At 41.9% G+C, this 14245-nt stretch overlaps 1 protein-coding gene across 17 annotated transcripts in view; it reads right to left on the bottom strand.

Annotated features, from left to right (window-relative positions):
• The window catches only part of MCF2L2 (MCF.2 cell line derived transforming sequence-like 2), a 277556-nt gene that overhangs the window by 172000 nt on the left and 91311 nt on the right, over nt 1–14245 (bottom strand). For 15 of the 17 annotated variants that reach the window (XM_072996252.2, XM_078389790.1, XM_078389786.1 and 12 more), the window contains exons 5-8: nt 10656–10775; nt 6416–6532; nt 1981–2130; nt 466–590 (exon numbers count right to left, since the gene is read on the bottom strand). In XM_072996252.2, coding sequence (XP_072852353.2) covers nt 466–590; nt 1981–2130; nt 6416–6532; nt 10656–10775 — 512 coding nt within the window. The remainder of the gene's footprint in view (nt 1–465; nt 591–1980; nt 2131–6415; nt 6533–10655; nt 10776–14245) is intronic. The other 2 variants (XM_078389785.1, XM_078389783.1) reach the window with 1 other exon arrangement.

Here is a 14245-nt window from a genome sequence, read left to right as displayed (position 1 = left end):
GCTAAATGATTAAACTGAGGCATACGCTGGACATACCATGAGAAGATAAAACTTACGGAAAAGAAGATAAAACTCACTGGAAGACTATCATGCTAGGAAAACTTAAAGGCAGTAGGAAAAGAGGAAAACCTTCCTTGAGATGGACTGACTCCAAATGAAGCCACGGCCTTTAGTTTGCAAGATCTAAGCAGGACTGCCAATAATAGGACTTTTGGGAGACCATGTATTCATCAGTTATGTGACTTGGCAGCACATAACAGCAACAATAGATTGAGGGGATCAAGCCAAAAGAATGATGCTGAGTTGACCATATGTTCATTATAAACTCACTATTTTCTTGAAGAGCAAACCAACAAGTGGATACATACACACAAAGCAAATTCAGACTGAGCCTGAAGACAAATTCACATTTGTCAAAGTATAGTAAGCAAAACCGGTGAATCCCATCTTGAGCTTTTCTCTAACCTTTCCACCGTTGCCACGTTTTCTAGCTCATCTGGGCTGAGTTTGCTGTTGGCACTTCGTGTGACAGGTTCTCGGATGCAAGTCAATAGCGTGGCCCCCTGCTTCACAGCCAGCTTCAGCTCATCCTTTAGACAGAGAGAGAGAGAGAGAGGATGTGGGTGTAAAAAAGAGCTCTGTTCCATTTATCTGAATGTATTGTAATCCCTGCTAGGAGTTACAGGAGACGGGACCCATCAGGTCTATGGGCTGATCCTCTCTCTAGTGAGACAGAGAGAACGATACATGCAAAACATTTACCTAGATCACGTTTTCGTTGAAACTCTCACGGCCAGTTACAAAACTTTAGGAGAAGTATTCCAACCTTTTTTTGAACGGCAAAAGCTGGAAAGCCATGGTCTTTTGTGAAAGGGGGCACGCTCTCCCAGGGATCTCCTAGCACTGGGACACGAAGATCAGATGGAGTACCAAGGCTTGAACATACCCCTGTTTTTGTAGGATTCACACTGCATTAAATGAAAAACAAAGCTTCCTGGACATGTAAAGACATTAACCCTGAAAAAAAGCCCCATTGCTTTCCTACAGTGTCTCATCATGCAAGGCTTCTACGCCAATTTTTCCCGTCAACTAAGAACGAAAGGAAAATCTTATTTTCGTAGGAGAGTTGGCGGTAACTAATTGTGTTCTTTTTAAATAACACTCAGTTAAGACAAAGAACAATAGTGGGTGGGTGCAAATCATTTGAGTCCCCACCTCTGCCCAGATGAAGAAAACAAAGGAAAAAAAATATTAAACTTTTTAGCCACATTCTGCTTGAGGGCAGAATGCTCTGGGCTGGCACTAATCCATTTCAGCACTTTTGCAACAGCTTTGTGGTGTTATCATTCAGTAATCTACAGTACACAGAGCTGATGTCAGGCAATAATCCGCACCATAGCATCACTTCAAAATGTGAACAAAGCTGAAAAACCAATAGCTATGTGTTCTGACTGCACCATATTAGGTTTTTTTGCCCTGGATTTGCCAGATCGCATCTGGAGTAAATAAATAGCACTTTGCAAATTCCCAAAAGTATCATAGTGTCTTTCTGCTGTTCTCAGACTCAACAGAAGTAGTAAAAGCAGGAATGCACTGTTCTTTATTCATCTCCCAGGAAACATAATGTTACATTTGAAAGTTGGGTGGAATAATAATAATAATAATAATAATAATAATAATAATAATAATAATAATAATAATAATAATAATTATTATTATTATTATTATTATTATTATTATTATTATTATTAACAACAACAACAACAACAACAGCAGCAGCAGCAGCAGCAGCAGCAGCAGCAGCAGCAGCAACAACAACAACAACAACAACAACAACAACAACAACAACAACAACAACAACAATTATACTAATAACAACGGTCAGTGACCAGGAAGATGAGAGGTGGGTGAAAATGGGAAGCCTGATACAACCTGGCACTCTTTCAGGATCAGAACCAGGTAAGAGATACAAAACCTTACCTTGAGTTTGTAGTGCTGCTCCGTGTGGGATGTCAGCAGCTCTTCCGTACACTGCACATCATTTGGAAGTTCTGTCTCTGCCAGGTCTGTTCCAAAACTCTGTAACATCTGGGCTGTGGTTTTCACAGTCATGGCAAAATTCTCAATGGCCTGGAATATCGGTGTAATGAAAAACACTTCAATATATATACACAGTAATACCGCTGGATCTGCGGGATCAGTACCCGTGGTTTCAGTTATCCGATGCCTGAAAATATTAAACTCCGTATAAGAAAGTGGAGGGGAAAGGCAGGGATCAAAGCGCCTTGATCCCTCGCCTCCTTGTTACTTTCGTGTATAAAATGACCTTCAATTTTTCCTCCAATTATTTTAGCAAAAAGTGTAGTTTTATACATGGAAAAATACGGTAAACTCTCCCCACACCCTGAAATACATGCTTTCAAAGTGTACTAGCAGACCTGGCTATTAGAAGGAAAGAGAAACTATGATGTATAAATGGCTTGCATATCTGTGGCTTTCAGCATCCACAGGCTTGGAATCTATCCTTCGCGGATACTAAAGTCCTACTGTATTATCTCACAGGCCAAAGAAAACATCAGTGACATTATTATAGTTATTATTAGTAAAAATGGACATGAATCACAGTTCAACCCAGTTTGAAGTCACCCCTGAACAAGTGTTGCGCGAGCACCATGCACTTCACTACCCTGCCTCCTCTGAGTGACTGCCCGCTTTCCAGCAGGAGTCCAGGCTTCCCTGCCCCATCTCGTCATCTGAGTGGGTGATCACTCGACGAGGCAGTCCTCTTCAACGCCGGCCGAAGAGACAGAGGAGGGAAGTACGCTCCTCCCGGTGAGTGGCCAATGCCCAAAGGAGGCAGGGGAGGGAAGTGTGTGGCACCCACAGAACACCTGTCCAGGTGCTGATCCAAACTGGGCTGAAGCACCGACCCCCCCCCACACACACACTGTGTTTCCCAGAAAATAAAACAAGGTCTTATATTAATTTTTGCTCCAAAAACACATTAGGGCTTATTTTTAGGGGGTGTTATTTTTTTTTTCATGTACAACCATCTACATTTATTTAAATACAGTCATGTCATCTTATTCTGGTTGCTGCACAAGGGTGGAGGGCGGGGTTTCACTTAAATGGGGCTTATTTTTGCGGTAGGGCTTATATTACGAGCATCCTGAAAAATCGTACTAGGGCTTATTTTTAGGCTAGGTCTTATTTTCAGGGAAACAGGGTATCTCTCCCCTATGCCACCTAATCAAGCAGGAGTTGTCTCATGCATGTCTTGATTAAATCCATAAGAGAAAGCCTCCATGCATTTGACATTTAATGCTCATGCCTTCCTTCCATCTGTCCCACCCTTATGCCTCTCACAGTTTTTTTCCTGGAATGGTTAACTAATGCCACATCCCCACGAAGCAAGAAGTTTTTGAAGTTATCTGTAGAAGAAGTCACAGCTTTGGAGAACCTGGGTTCTTCTTTGCAAATGTTTCACACTAAGACCTCCTCGTAAGTCTGTTTAATTAGTGAAGCTGGGTTCTGGACCTGTGCTTGCAAAAGGTACGATGTATATTCCAGAATCTCTTGCCTGGGAATCCACAACAGCTGATGCTCATAAGAAAAGTAAGCTAACCCTGCTTATTTATCTCTGTGCTTCCTTACTTCTGCCTCTTGAAGGAACTGATTTGTATACCAGAAGTGGGTCAGTCTACAAGAAATGAGCCTGAAGTGGTAGAACACAGGAAGGTGTCTCGCCTCGCCTCTGTGCCCCTTTCCGTGTTCAAATTAAATTGCAATCCCTTGGCTGTGTTTGTTTGTTAATGGGTAAATACATGAACGGACAAAGGAAGGTGTTCACAGAATCTGAAACAAATCTCATGCACAGTATCCTTTGAAGCTTAAAAATGAAATCAAAAGGAAACTTTGAAAGACTACAAAAATAGACAAAAAGATTATTTAAATAAAGTACTTCTGTGCTAATTTTGGAAGTCACGTGAAGCCTTTGATCAAACTCAGTTGTCACAACAAAGGGTTTTGATTCACTTTGTCTTGCTACTATTTTTAAAAGAAAAAAAATGGTATCAAGAATATGGATCTTAACATTTGCCTTCTATTCACAAAGAGGGAACATTGTCCCTATTTTATTTTAAGTCAAAACGTCCTGGATATGCATGTTTAAATAAATCTCCATGGGCAAAATATAATCAAATGTAAAGGATATTCCATGAAATTCAACAGGAGCTCAGAATGCCTGAAATTTCTCCCACTGAAATCAACAATGTTTTTAAATGCTTTAAAACAGGGCTCGTCAACCCCCGGTCCGTGGCCTGGTACCTGTCCGTGGGCTTGCTGGAACTGGGCCAAGGATATGGATCTTGGCCCCCTGCAAGCACATGCAGTGGGTGTGTCACGCCCACGGAGTGTGTGTGTCGCGCTCACATACATGCATGCGAGTGCGACATGCCCATCACATGAGTGTGATGTGCCCCCACCCACCCCCGTGCATGGAGCTCACTCCCCCCAGCCGGTCCGCGTCCACAAAAAGGTTGGGGACCACTGCTTTAAAATATATATATAGTACTGTCACTACAGCATACGCTGCGTATGGGGGGGGGGTGGAGTTGCTTCTCAACAAAAACCTGCAAGAATCTCTCACCCATCCTGCCACTTGCCATGCTGGCTGGAAGATATAAGGTAAGACAACTGTTGTAAGTTCTGCCTGTATATGGACTAGGCACTCTTGGGCCAGTTGACCAAAGAAGGCAGGTTATACAGCATAACGAAAGTGCATGAAGATCAGCTCCACCCCGAAGGAACTAACGAGGTACAATTTGATATCAGGAAGGCAAAAGAGCATGAAAAGAAAACAACAGAAGGAACACATGTCTAGTTCATTTTGAGTGACATTCTTCAGATATGAGTGGATGGCTAAAATTAAGGTACAAACATCTAAACGTATTTTGTTCCTATAGTAAATATATAGCTCCTAGTGCTGTTTCACATCCTCAATGTGTGAGTCATTTTCTGATGGTTTCTGTGAGATTTGTTAAGTTTGTGCAGCCACTCTGTAGGTGAACGGCAAACCAGGAAACCTCTTTTGACACAGACCCGTCAACCACCTAAGGCAGAGTATCATTCTTCTTAAGAAATGAAGAACTTAGATGAAATGAGTTACAAGCAGCATAATTACCTATAATATTTTTTTTAGGTAATGAGGACATATCCTCAACTGCAAAGCATGTTCACTTCATTTCTCCAGTGCACAGACCACACATTTGGAATCCACATATACTGTTGTCCATGCCTGTAGGTTACACCACCACATATACGCTACGTCCAGGGCTTGAAATAGTGGGAACAGACAACATTCATGGTTCCTCCTTCATGGCCAAGAGACTGTTCCACAGTTATGCAGAAGGAGCAACTTTTAGCTAGAAATTACAGTGGTGCCTCGCAAGACAAAAGTAATTCGTTCCGCGAGTAGCACCGTCTTGTGAAATTTTCATCTTGCGAAAAGTGGTTTCCCATAGGAATGCATTGTAATGCATTCCTATGGGAAACCTAGCAAGACAAATGAATTATTTTCATCTGGGGGGGGGGGAATCATCTTGCAAAGCACGGCCATAGAAGAAGCTGTCTTGCAGGTCTCCAACATGATCGCAAAAACCATTCATCTTGCGGGTTTTTCGTCTGGCAAGGCGTTCGTCTTGCGAGGCACCACTGTACAGTAAATTAATAAATCTCTATAGGTATTATCTGTTGCACACCAAGTTGCATGACTCAGTATGCAATAGATAATGCCTGCAGAGATTTCTTATTTTATGCTATTTCACCGCTAGGTGGCTTGAATAACCAACCGCACAATAGAATTTTGGCCCATGCATAGAAAATGTCACCTGCATTGGACTCTGGAAAATGCTTGCTATAGTTAACCATCAACAGCTAAGAGTCTGTAAGAGAAAGAAGGCAAACAATGTGTGGGGTATCGATCATGATGAAGATGACAGTCGTGACAATTATTTGTTCCATTATTAACTTTTCTTATTTTTTCAGTAACTGGGACTTTGGATCAGTTCTTAACATTTCATAGAATCCTAGAAATATGGAGTTGGAAGGGGCCTATAAGGCCATCATGTCCAAACCCCTGCTCAATGCAGGAATCTAAATCAAAGCAGATCGGACAGATAGTTGTGCAATTTCCTCTTGAATGCTTCCAGTGCTGGAGCACTCACCACCTCTCAAGATCATGGGTTCCATTGTCATACTGCTCTAACAGTTAAGAAGACTTTCCTGATATTCAGCAAAATCTAGCTTCCTGTTAACTTAGGCCATTATAACACATCCTGCACTCTGGAATGACACCCCATTTACACTCTATTCTTTCATTTCAAGATGTCCAAGGTGGAGTGACCCAGTTACTTACAGTTCGATGGTGTATCCATTGACTGTGTCCATATTCCAAGGTTCCCCCTAGTTCCCGAGTAAGCTGACTTTTGTCGATGTAACTATGTAAGTCGGAAACCGAATTTAACATGATGATCTGTGTCAGTAAACCAAAACAAAAAACAACAGTGCAGGCATTTAAAAAAACACTGATAAACAAAGAGTTGTTGCTGCTTACCGTATTTTTCCATGTATAATAACTAGAGGAAAATTTGAGGGTCATTTTATACACAAAAGGCGGCAGCAGGAGACGGAGGTGGAGGGGCAGCCACACTCAGCCGCTTCTTGTGGCTGCCCACTGATGGCTGCCTCCGCCATCCAATCACTCCCTCCAGTGCGACTGCCGGGGCTCACCTCCAGCTCACGTCGCTGCCTTGCCCCCTGCCCAAAGGAGACAATCGCTGGAGGAGGCGACCTGACAGCAGCAGCGGCAGTCTATGGGCAGCAGCGAGAAGTGGCTGCTCCTTTGCCTCCGTCTCCGCCTCCTACTACGGCTGCCTCCACCGCTGGATCGCCTCCTCCAGTGGCAGAAGGAGGAGCAGCAGGAGGCGGAGACGGAGGCAAAGGAGCAGCCATGCTGGGCCACCCATCGTGACTGCCCATTGACTGCTTCTCTGCCTTTGGCCAGGGTCCAAATTAGGGGGTCGTCTTATACATTGGGGGTTGTATACATGGAAAAATATGGTAATCCTTAACCCTATTCTTACAAAGTTTATTTGTTTTCTGTAGATTTCACGTTACATTATAAACTTGAACAAATACAATTTTTGTGCTCTGCTTTACATACGGAGCTGCTCTACGACAGGACTTTACTAAATACAACTGGTGGAACTTCGCACCCTATACTATAGATCTGGGTTACCATTTATGAAGCGATCACCCTCACTGTCATTTCCTGCCATGTGTCCCCGAATTGCTTCCTTTTTTGTTCTGCTCCCTTTTACACCTTCTTCCACCAAAAAAAATCCATAGCTGCCGCTACCACATCTAAATTTGGCAAAGGTTAAAATATTGAATTTAGAATTTCTCACTAAACTTTGCTTCACAAGTAGGATAGATGCAGAGGTACTTCAAAAACCTCAGGATTTCAGGTGCTTGTTAAATTGTGCGTTTTCTAGACTATAGGTAAGAAAACCCACTGCAACTTAACTTTTTTTCTTACTGGTGGGTGAAAGTAGGTGGTCGTTTGGCAGAAGGGTTTAGAATTTCCCAGCTGGCTACACTATGGTGTATCAAGAGATTCATCCTGAATTGTATCTCCTTCAGGGAGTTGTTCAGTAGGGAAAGTCAAATATATATATATATATATAGGGACAACCCGGACGTGACACAGGACGAAATTTGGGAAAAGTTCCTGTTTTGAACTATCATTCCCAAAACATCCTAACCACCATGACCACTTGCAATGATGGTGTCAGGATTCTGAGCCACAGAGTTCAAAAAAGGAACTTTTTCTACCTTGGCACAGGAGAATCAAAAGGTTTTTCCAAATATGTTACTTTGTTGTAAGCCGCCCAGAGTAGACACTGTCTAGGTGGGCAGGATATAAATAAATAAATAAATAAATAAATAAATAAATAAAAAAATGAATGAATGAATGAATGAATGAATGAATGAATGAATGAATGAATGAATGAATGTGTGTTTTTAAAAAATTTTCCATGACGTGCTCACATTTTCCTCGACATGCTATTTTCTTGATTAAAATTCCCAGAGTAATGGCTTGTCCACTAGATGGGTACAGATGTAAGTTTAGAAAATAAAACAAAATCAAATACTGTAAATTTTTCTCCTTTCCAGCTGCTTTTATCCTCTTAAGTGGAAAAGAATAATGGAGTCAACCAATTCTGCTCCTACAAATGGGAAAAGCCCGCTATGAGGGATGAATCTGATTGAGAACAAGAGCGATGTATCTATCCCCTTGCCATCATCACAATCATACTCAGAAAGTTCATAGCACAATTAAAATAAGAGGACAAGAACGGTCTGGATAGGAGATGCCAGTGGTGTCTTCTGTAACTGATCCAACCCGTCAGTGAATGTCCCAGGTCTCTCAGACAGATTTAAAGCAGAGAGTGGATTTTGAACCCAGCGCTCCCCAAGTGCAAAACGGAGCACTCTGAATGCTAATTCACATTGGACTTCTACGTTGCCGTGGTGCTCTTCCAGCAGAGAAGAGGAACAGCTTCATGGTCTTATGTCATAGTGAGTGGTGTTGAATAATCTGTACCGTTTTAACAGATGGATGCAAAATTAAGTACAGTAATACTTTTCAAAGAGGGTTTGGAAGAATTCCTTCTTCCAAATCACTACATTTATTAGTAAGCAAAGCACTAAAATAATTAATAATAAGCAGATGATCTGAAGAGCAGCGTTGAAAGACAGGCATGTAACTGCTTTTCCTATATCATTTATTTTGAATTTCTCTGATATGTTTGATTGGTTTCTATGTAGTAACTTTTAAAAGGTTTTTTTCCCAATCACAAAATGTTTATGTCTGTGACTTCTAAAGAGCTCCTACCCCATTAGGGACAGAACAGTGCATTTTAGCAACCCCACTAACTTTAGTGTGCTTGTGGGAAAAAAGCAGGGTTTTTTTCCCTACTCCATGAGATTGTATATTGGAAGAGGTCAAAGGGCCCTGACAAGCCCAGGAAATTGCCCAAAACTACAACAATACACCGAAAGCAGAAGTTTTGTTGAGTTGTTTTGGTTTTTGTGTTACTTCCAGGCCTGGCATAGCTAATGGGGATTGTAGGGGCAAAAACATGGGGCCTCCATCCCCATCAAAGCTGCCTACCTCTACAGTACACGAAGCGATGACCTGGCCCGGTAGAAGCAGCTCCTTCTACCCTTACCTTTCTGTGCGCTTGGAATAAAGATGAGTGTGTGCAAAATCCAATAAATAAATGAATCTTCAAGGTAGTTTAAGTATTCCAACTCTCTAGCGTTTGCTCAAACTTGCACCAGAACACCACTGAAACAATGGGGCACAGCGCCGTTTGAAGAGCCTCAAGTGAGAGCCTCACTTCCCATAAAACGTTAATAAAACTAAGGCGTGACAGTTACGTATGCACTGGTAACATCTTGCATAGATTACTGTAATGTGTTCTACTGGGGCTGCCTTTGAAGACGGTCCGGCGACTGCAACTGGTCCAGAATCGAGCTGTGTGGCTGGTGAATGGTGGGGCCACTAGAGAACACATCAAGCTGATTCTGTTTAAGTTACATTGATTACCAGTTCTTGCCCGGGCCCAATTCAAAGTGCTTGTTTTGACCTATAAAGCCCTAAATGGCTTGGGCCCCGGATACCTGAAGGCCGCCTCCTTCCATATGAACCTACCCGGCAGTTAAGATCTAGGTAAGTGGTAAGAGGGACGGCTTGTAGACAAAGGGCCTTTTTGGCAGCTGCCCCCAGATTATGGAATGCCCTCCCAAGGGAGATTCGTCTGGCGCCGACACTAATGACATTTTGGCGCCAGGTCAAAACCTCCCTGTTCCAGAAGGTTTTTAATTGAAATAACATCAACTGTGGGTCCTGATGGCAATTTTTAGAGCACTGTATTTTTAATTGTATTTTAATTGTTTTATCCTTTTATCTTTTTATTGTATTGAAATTGTTGTAAGCCACCCAGAGACTTTTGGTTAGTGTGCGAGGCATATAAACTGAAGGAAGGAAGGAAGGAAGGAAGGAAGGAAGGAAGGAAGGAAGGAAGGAAGGAAGGAAGGAAGGAAGGAAGGAAGGAAGGAAGGAAGGAAGGAAGGAAGGAAGGAAGGAAGGAAGGAAGGAAGGAAGTGGAGAGGGCCATTTTGAGTGCAAGTCTTCTTTTGGATGTGTTTGTGAATGCCTGTGCGTGTAGTGCCGTTGAATATTCCCAGCATGTAAAAAAAACAACAACCCTGTGACCAGACAGCTAGGAGCACTAATCCCTTTTCATTCATGTGTCAGCTTTTTTAAAAACATACAGAGAATATTCTAAAATACAAGACACCAAGGCACTGCCAATATTTGCCTTTCCTAGTTCTTCTCCCTTAGTCATTCAGCACCTGAGCCCTACGTGGGACAAAAGCGATGACAGAAGGCTATTTTTTCCCAACAGATTATTTAGCTCTGATTGGTACAAGAGTGGAGAGGAAAACAAACTGTGCCGACGGGTTTCGAAAGAGAAACATGCAAGAACCGCAAAAGAACGCTGGCTGCAACAACAAAAAGTGCTTACCGGTACCTTCATTTTAAAGTCATCGCGATATAGTTTGATGCCAATGTCAGTGATTGCCCTTTGGATGAAACGGGATGGTCGCAGGACAAACACCAACTGCAGGTTCCCGGGAAATGCTCCCTAGAAAAAGACATTAAAAAAATACAACTGTGAATGAGAAAGAAACCGTTGAGGTTAGGAACAGAGCTTTGAAAAAATCAATTTTTCTGGACAATTTGCAGCACTCACTAGCTAGCATAATCATCAGTGCTGGCTGTAAGAGGCTGTGCATCACAATCTAAGAAAGTAACTTTTCCAAGTTCCAGTTATAAGCAAGAATGCAATGCTGTTATTCTATAAAATGTCTGTGAACTTTCTAGACCAGTAGTTCCCAACCTTGGGTCCCCAGATTTATTTATTTATTTATTTATTTATTTATTTATTTATTTATTTATTTATTTATTTTTATATTTATATTTATATTTATATTTTTATATCTATATTTTTATATTATTATTATTATTATTATTATTATTATTATTATTATTATTATTATTATTATTATTATTATTATTATTATTATTATTATTATTATGCCGAATTTCTCCCAACAAGGTACCCAAAGATGTTCTTAAACTACAACTCCCAGAAGCCTTAATCACTAGCTGTGCTGGCCAGAATTTCTGGGAGTTGTAGTCCAAGAACATCTGGGGATCCAAGATTGGGAAGCATTGCTTCAGACGGTCACATGCTCAATGAAGCTGGGAAGCGGATGAGAACCTTTATTTGATGAATTTTATTAATAATTGATAATTACTCTGCTACGAAATAGTTTCTACTTATTTATTACAACCCTCATATCTGGCCCATTGCCTGTTCCTTTCAACATAGGACCCTTGTCACATATATTTCACTTGTTTCTTCTTCAACATCACTCTCCTAGGTATTCAGGTATGCCCGTTCTTTAACACATTTTTGATACCTTGCCTTTCCAAATCTGTTGTCCAGGGCTGTTTCGTTAAGAACAGATACCCATGCAAAGAAAAGCAGGCCCACCTTAATAAGCAAACTTCAGTTCAAAACAATAAGGACATTAAAATCACAAACAAAGCCAGTGCTTTTTCAGACAAAGTATTTATTAAAGTAACAGGTTCTGCACTGATGCCACTAGTATTTTTCTGTCGTTCATAACATTCTTCTTTTCTTGCTTAGTACATTACTGTTTTCTGTGAACCTCTACACCAGTGGTTCCCAAATTTGGGTCCCCAGATATTCTTGGACTAAAACGCCCAGAAGCCTTCACTGGTAGCTGTGCTGGCCAGAATTTCTGGGAGCTGTAGTCGCACACTACTAGTACTTGTTGGGAATGAGTACTTTTTTGGACTAAAACTTTCACAATCCCACAGCCAGTATAACATGCACATTCTGTTTTTAAAAAGTGTCCCCCACTGGTTCATTCACACAAGCAGGCTACTACTGGATTTTATGCAGGGCCTTCTCTTCCTTGGCGCCCTGGTGGTGAAACATTCTCTTGTTCAAGGTCCATTTGATCGGCCAATTAAGTTAATACACATCTCTCTCCTCACTCCACTCTCTGAGGTCAAACGACTTTGTTCTGAGCTGCTGGTTTGTGGTTCTTTCGATGTTGTTTCATCCTGTTAAACTGTTTTAAATTGCTTTTAATTGTGCCATACTGTATTGCTTTATTGTCTATACCACACCCTGTCACCTCAAGAAATATGGCAGGATAGAACTATCCTAATAAATTTAACTGTGTGGCAGTTCATTCTTTTAGCAGAAACATTTATACCATATTTTTCGCTCCATAAGACGCACTTTTTCCTCCAAAAAAAGTTGGGGGAAAAGTGTATGCGTCTTATGGAGTGAACAGGGGAGCTCCAGGAGGTCTCTGATGGCTTGGAGGAAGCCATCAGAGACCTCCTGGGGGTCCCCCGCTGCTGCGATCGGACCCTCAGGAGGTCTCCAAGGGCTTTCCCCTGACATCAGAGGAAGCCCTTGCAGACCTCCGAAGGCAAAAAGGCAGGGGAAAAGGACAGGAAATTCTTATCTCTCGTCCTTTTCCCCTGCCTTTTTGCCTTTGATGTACCATATTTTTCGCTCCATAATTAAATGTGTCTTATGGAGCGAAAAATATGGTATGACCCTTTTCAGTGCTACATTTTTCCCTGCGCCCTTTTTAGTGCATTTTTATATTGATTCAAGTATGTGACCAGGAAAATATTCTCTCTCTTTCCCTCTCTTTATTATTTTTACTTTAATATAGCTATGACAGGGTCCCGATCTGCTTTGAGCAGTGGTTGGAGAAGACTTGATCTGTCCAGTTTCTTCCACATATGAATTGCTTTAAGCTCACATTCTTTGCCAATCTGGCTAGTTTTTCATCTAGTTCACACTGAATAAAAGTCCCCACCATCTGCATTAGCCAAATTCAGTGGGCACAGTGGTTTCCACTACAGGAAGTATCATGTCCTTCCTTGCCATGTAGATGCTAAATATGAGGGAATCCCTCTTGGAAAAAAGGGACAGCACCAATTCAGCAGCACCACCAAGATTGAACTCTGCAACTCACAATTGCCACCAACAAACTAGGTGCAAGCCTAGTCAGGCAACTAGAGAGTAGCCATTGACAATAGTGAGTTAAGCAAATGAACTTGCACAAATGTAAATCAATAGCATTTTGTCCAGTGATTCAGAAAGCCCTTTGGAGGACCAGCATTAAGCTCAACATCTTCCTTTCTCCCACAGACAAATATTTTAAATTTTTTTTCTGCCACGTTTATGAAGAAATGTGTGAATTCTGGAAGGCTTCTATTAAAAAAAACAACCACAGAATTTTCATTTGCAGTAGCGAAAAGAAGAGCGGCACACTCTGGTCCTTCCAAACAAAACTGAGAAATAAACAGACCTGGCATCTCTGGGTGGGAAACCTCCTGGTGTAGAGTAAGGGACAATCATGATTAGGAAAACAGGAGACAGAGAAAGAGTTAAGCACTCTTTCCTTCCCATACAGTTCTTCCAATCAAATGCTGAGCCCCCATGTGGCTGCTTTAAGGTAAAAACAATACTGGGGGAGAGGTCCCTTGTCTCCCATATGTCACCATCTAATTTGGTCCTTAGTGACCACTGCAGACATGGATGATTCATCTGTGTTTCCTTCCCCAATTGAGGTTGGATGGGTGGAGGAATGGTGAAGACAGGAAGCAGAAAGCTTACTCATTCCTGCCCTAAGTCTTGAGCTTCAGGAATTGGGGGGGGGGGCAGCGGTTGGCCTTAGATAACCCTGGTAGCACTACACCATTCCTGATTAGAGCCGCAAAACCATTTGCAGGCTGCAGCGTGCTGCAGAAATACATCCACGTCCTTATTTCCTTCCTGGATGGGAGCAATCTCGGTCTGGTTTAATGGGAAACAAGGCAAACTGTCCGGTCTGTACGTCTGTTCCTTGGCAAACCCTGCTTGGTTAGCATGCAAAGGGGGCAGGAATCAGGCAGGGCAGTGGATGCAACTGCACAGCTAAGCCACCGAAGGAACGAAAGCAAAGCAAAATGCAATAGGTAACACTGGCAGAAGGCAAACAGCAGCAAAATAAA

The sequence above is a fragment of the Pogona vitticeps genome, chromosome 3 (assembly GCF_051106095.1).
Source record: "Pogona vitticeps strain Pit_001003342236 chromosome 3, PviZW2.1, whole genome shotgun sequence".
In the NCBI taxonomy this organism is placed as follows: Eukaryota; Metazoa; Chordata; class Lepidosauria; order Squamata; family Agamidae; genus Pogona; species Pogona vitticeps.
The sequence above is the reverse complement of the archived record's forward strand: the minus strand, read 5'-3'. Positions and strand labels throughout refer to the sequence as shown.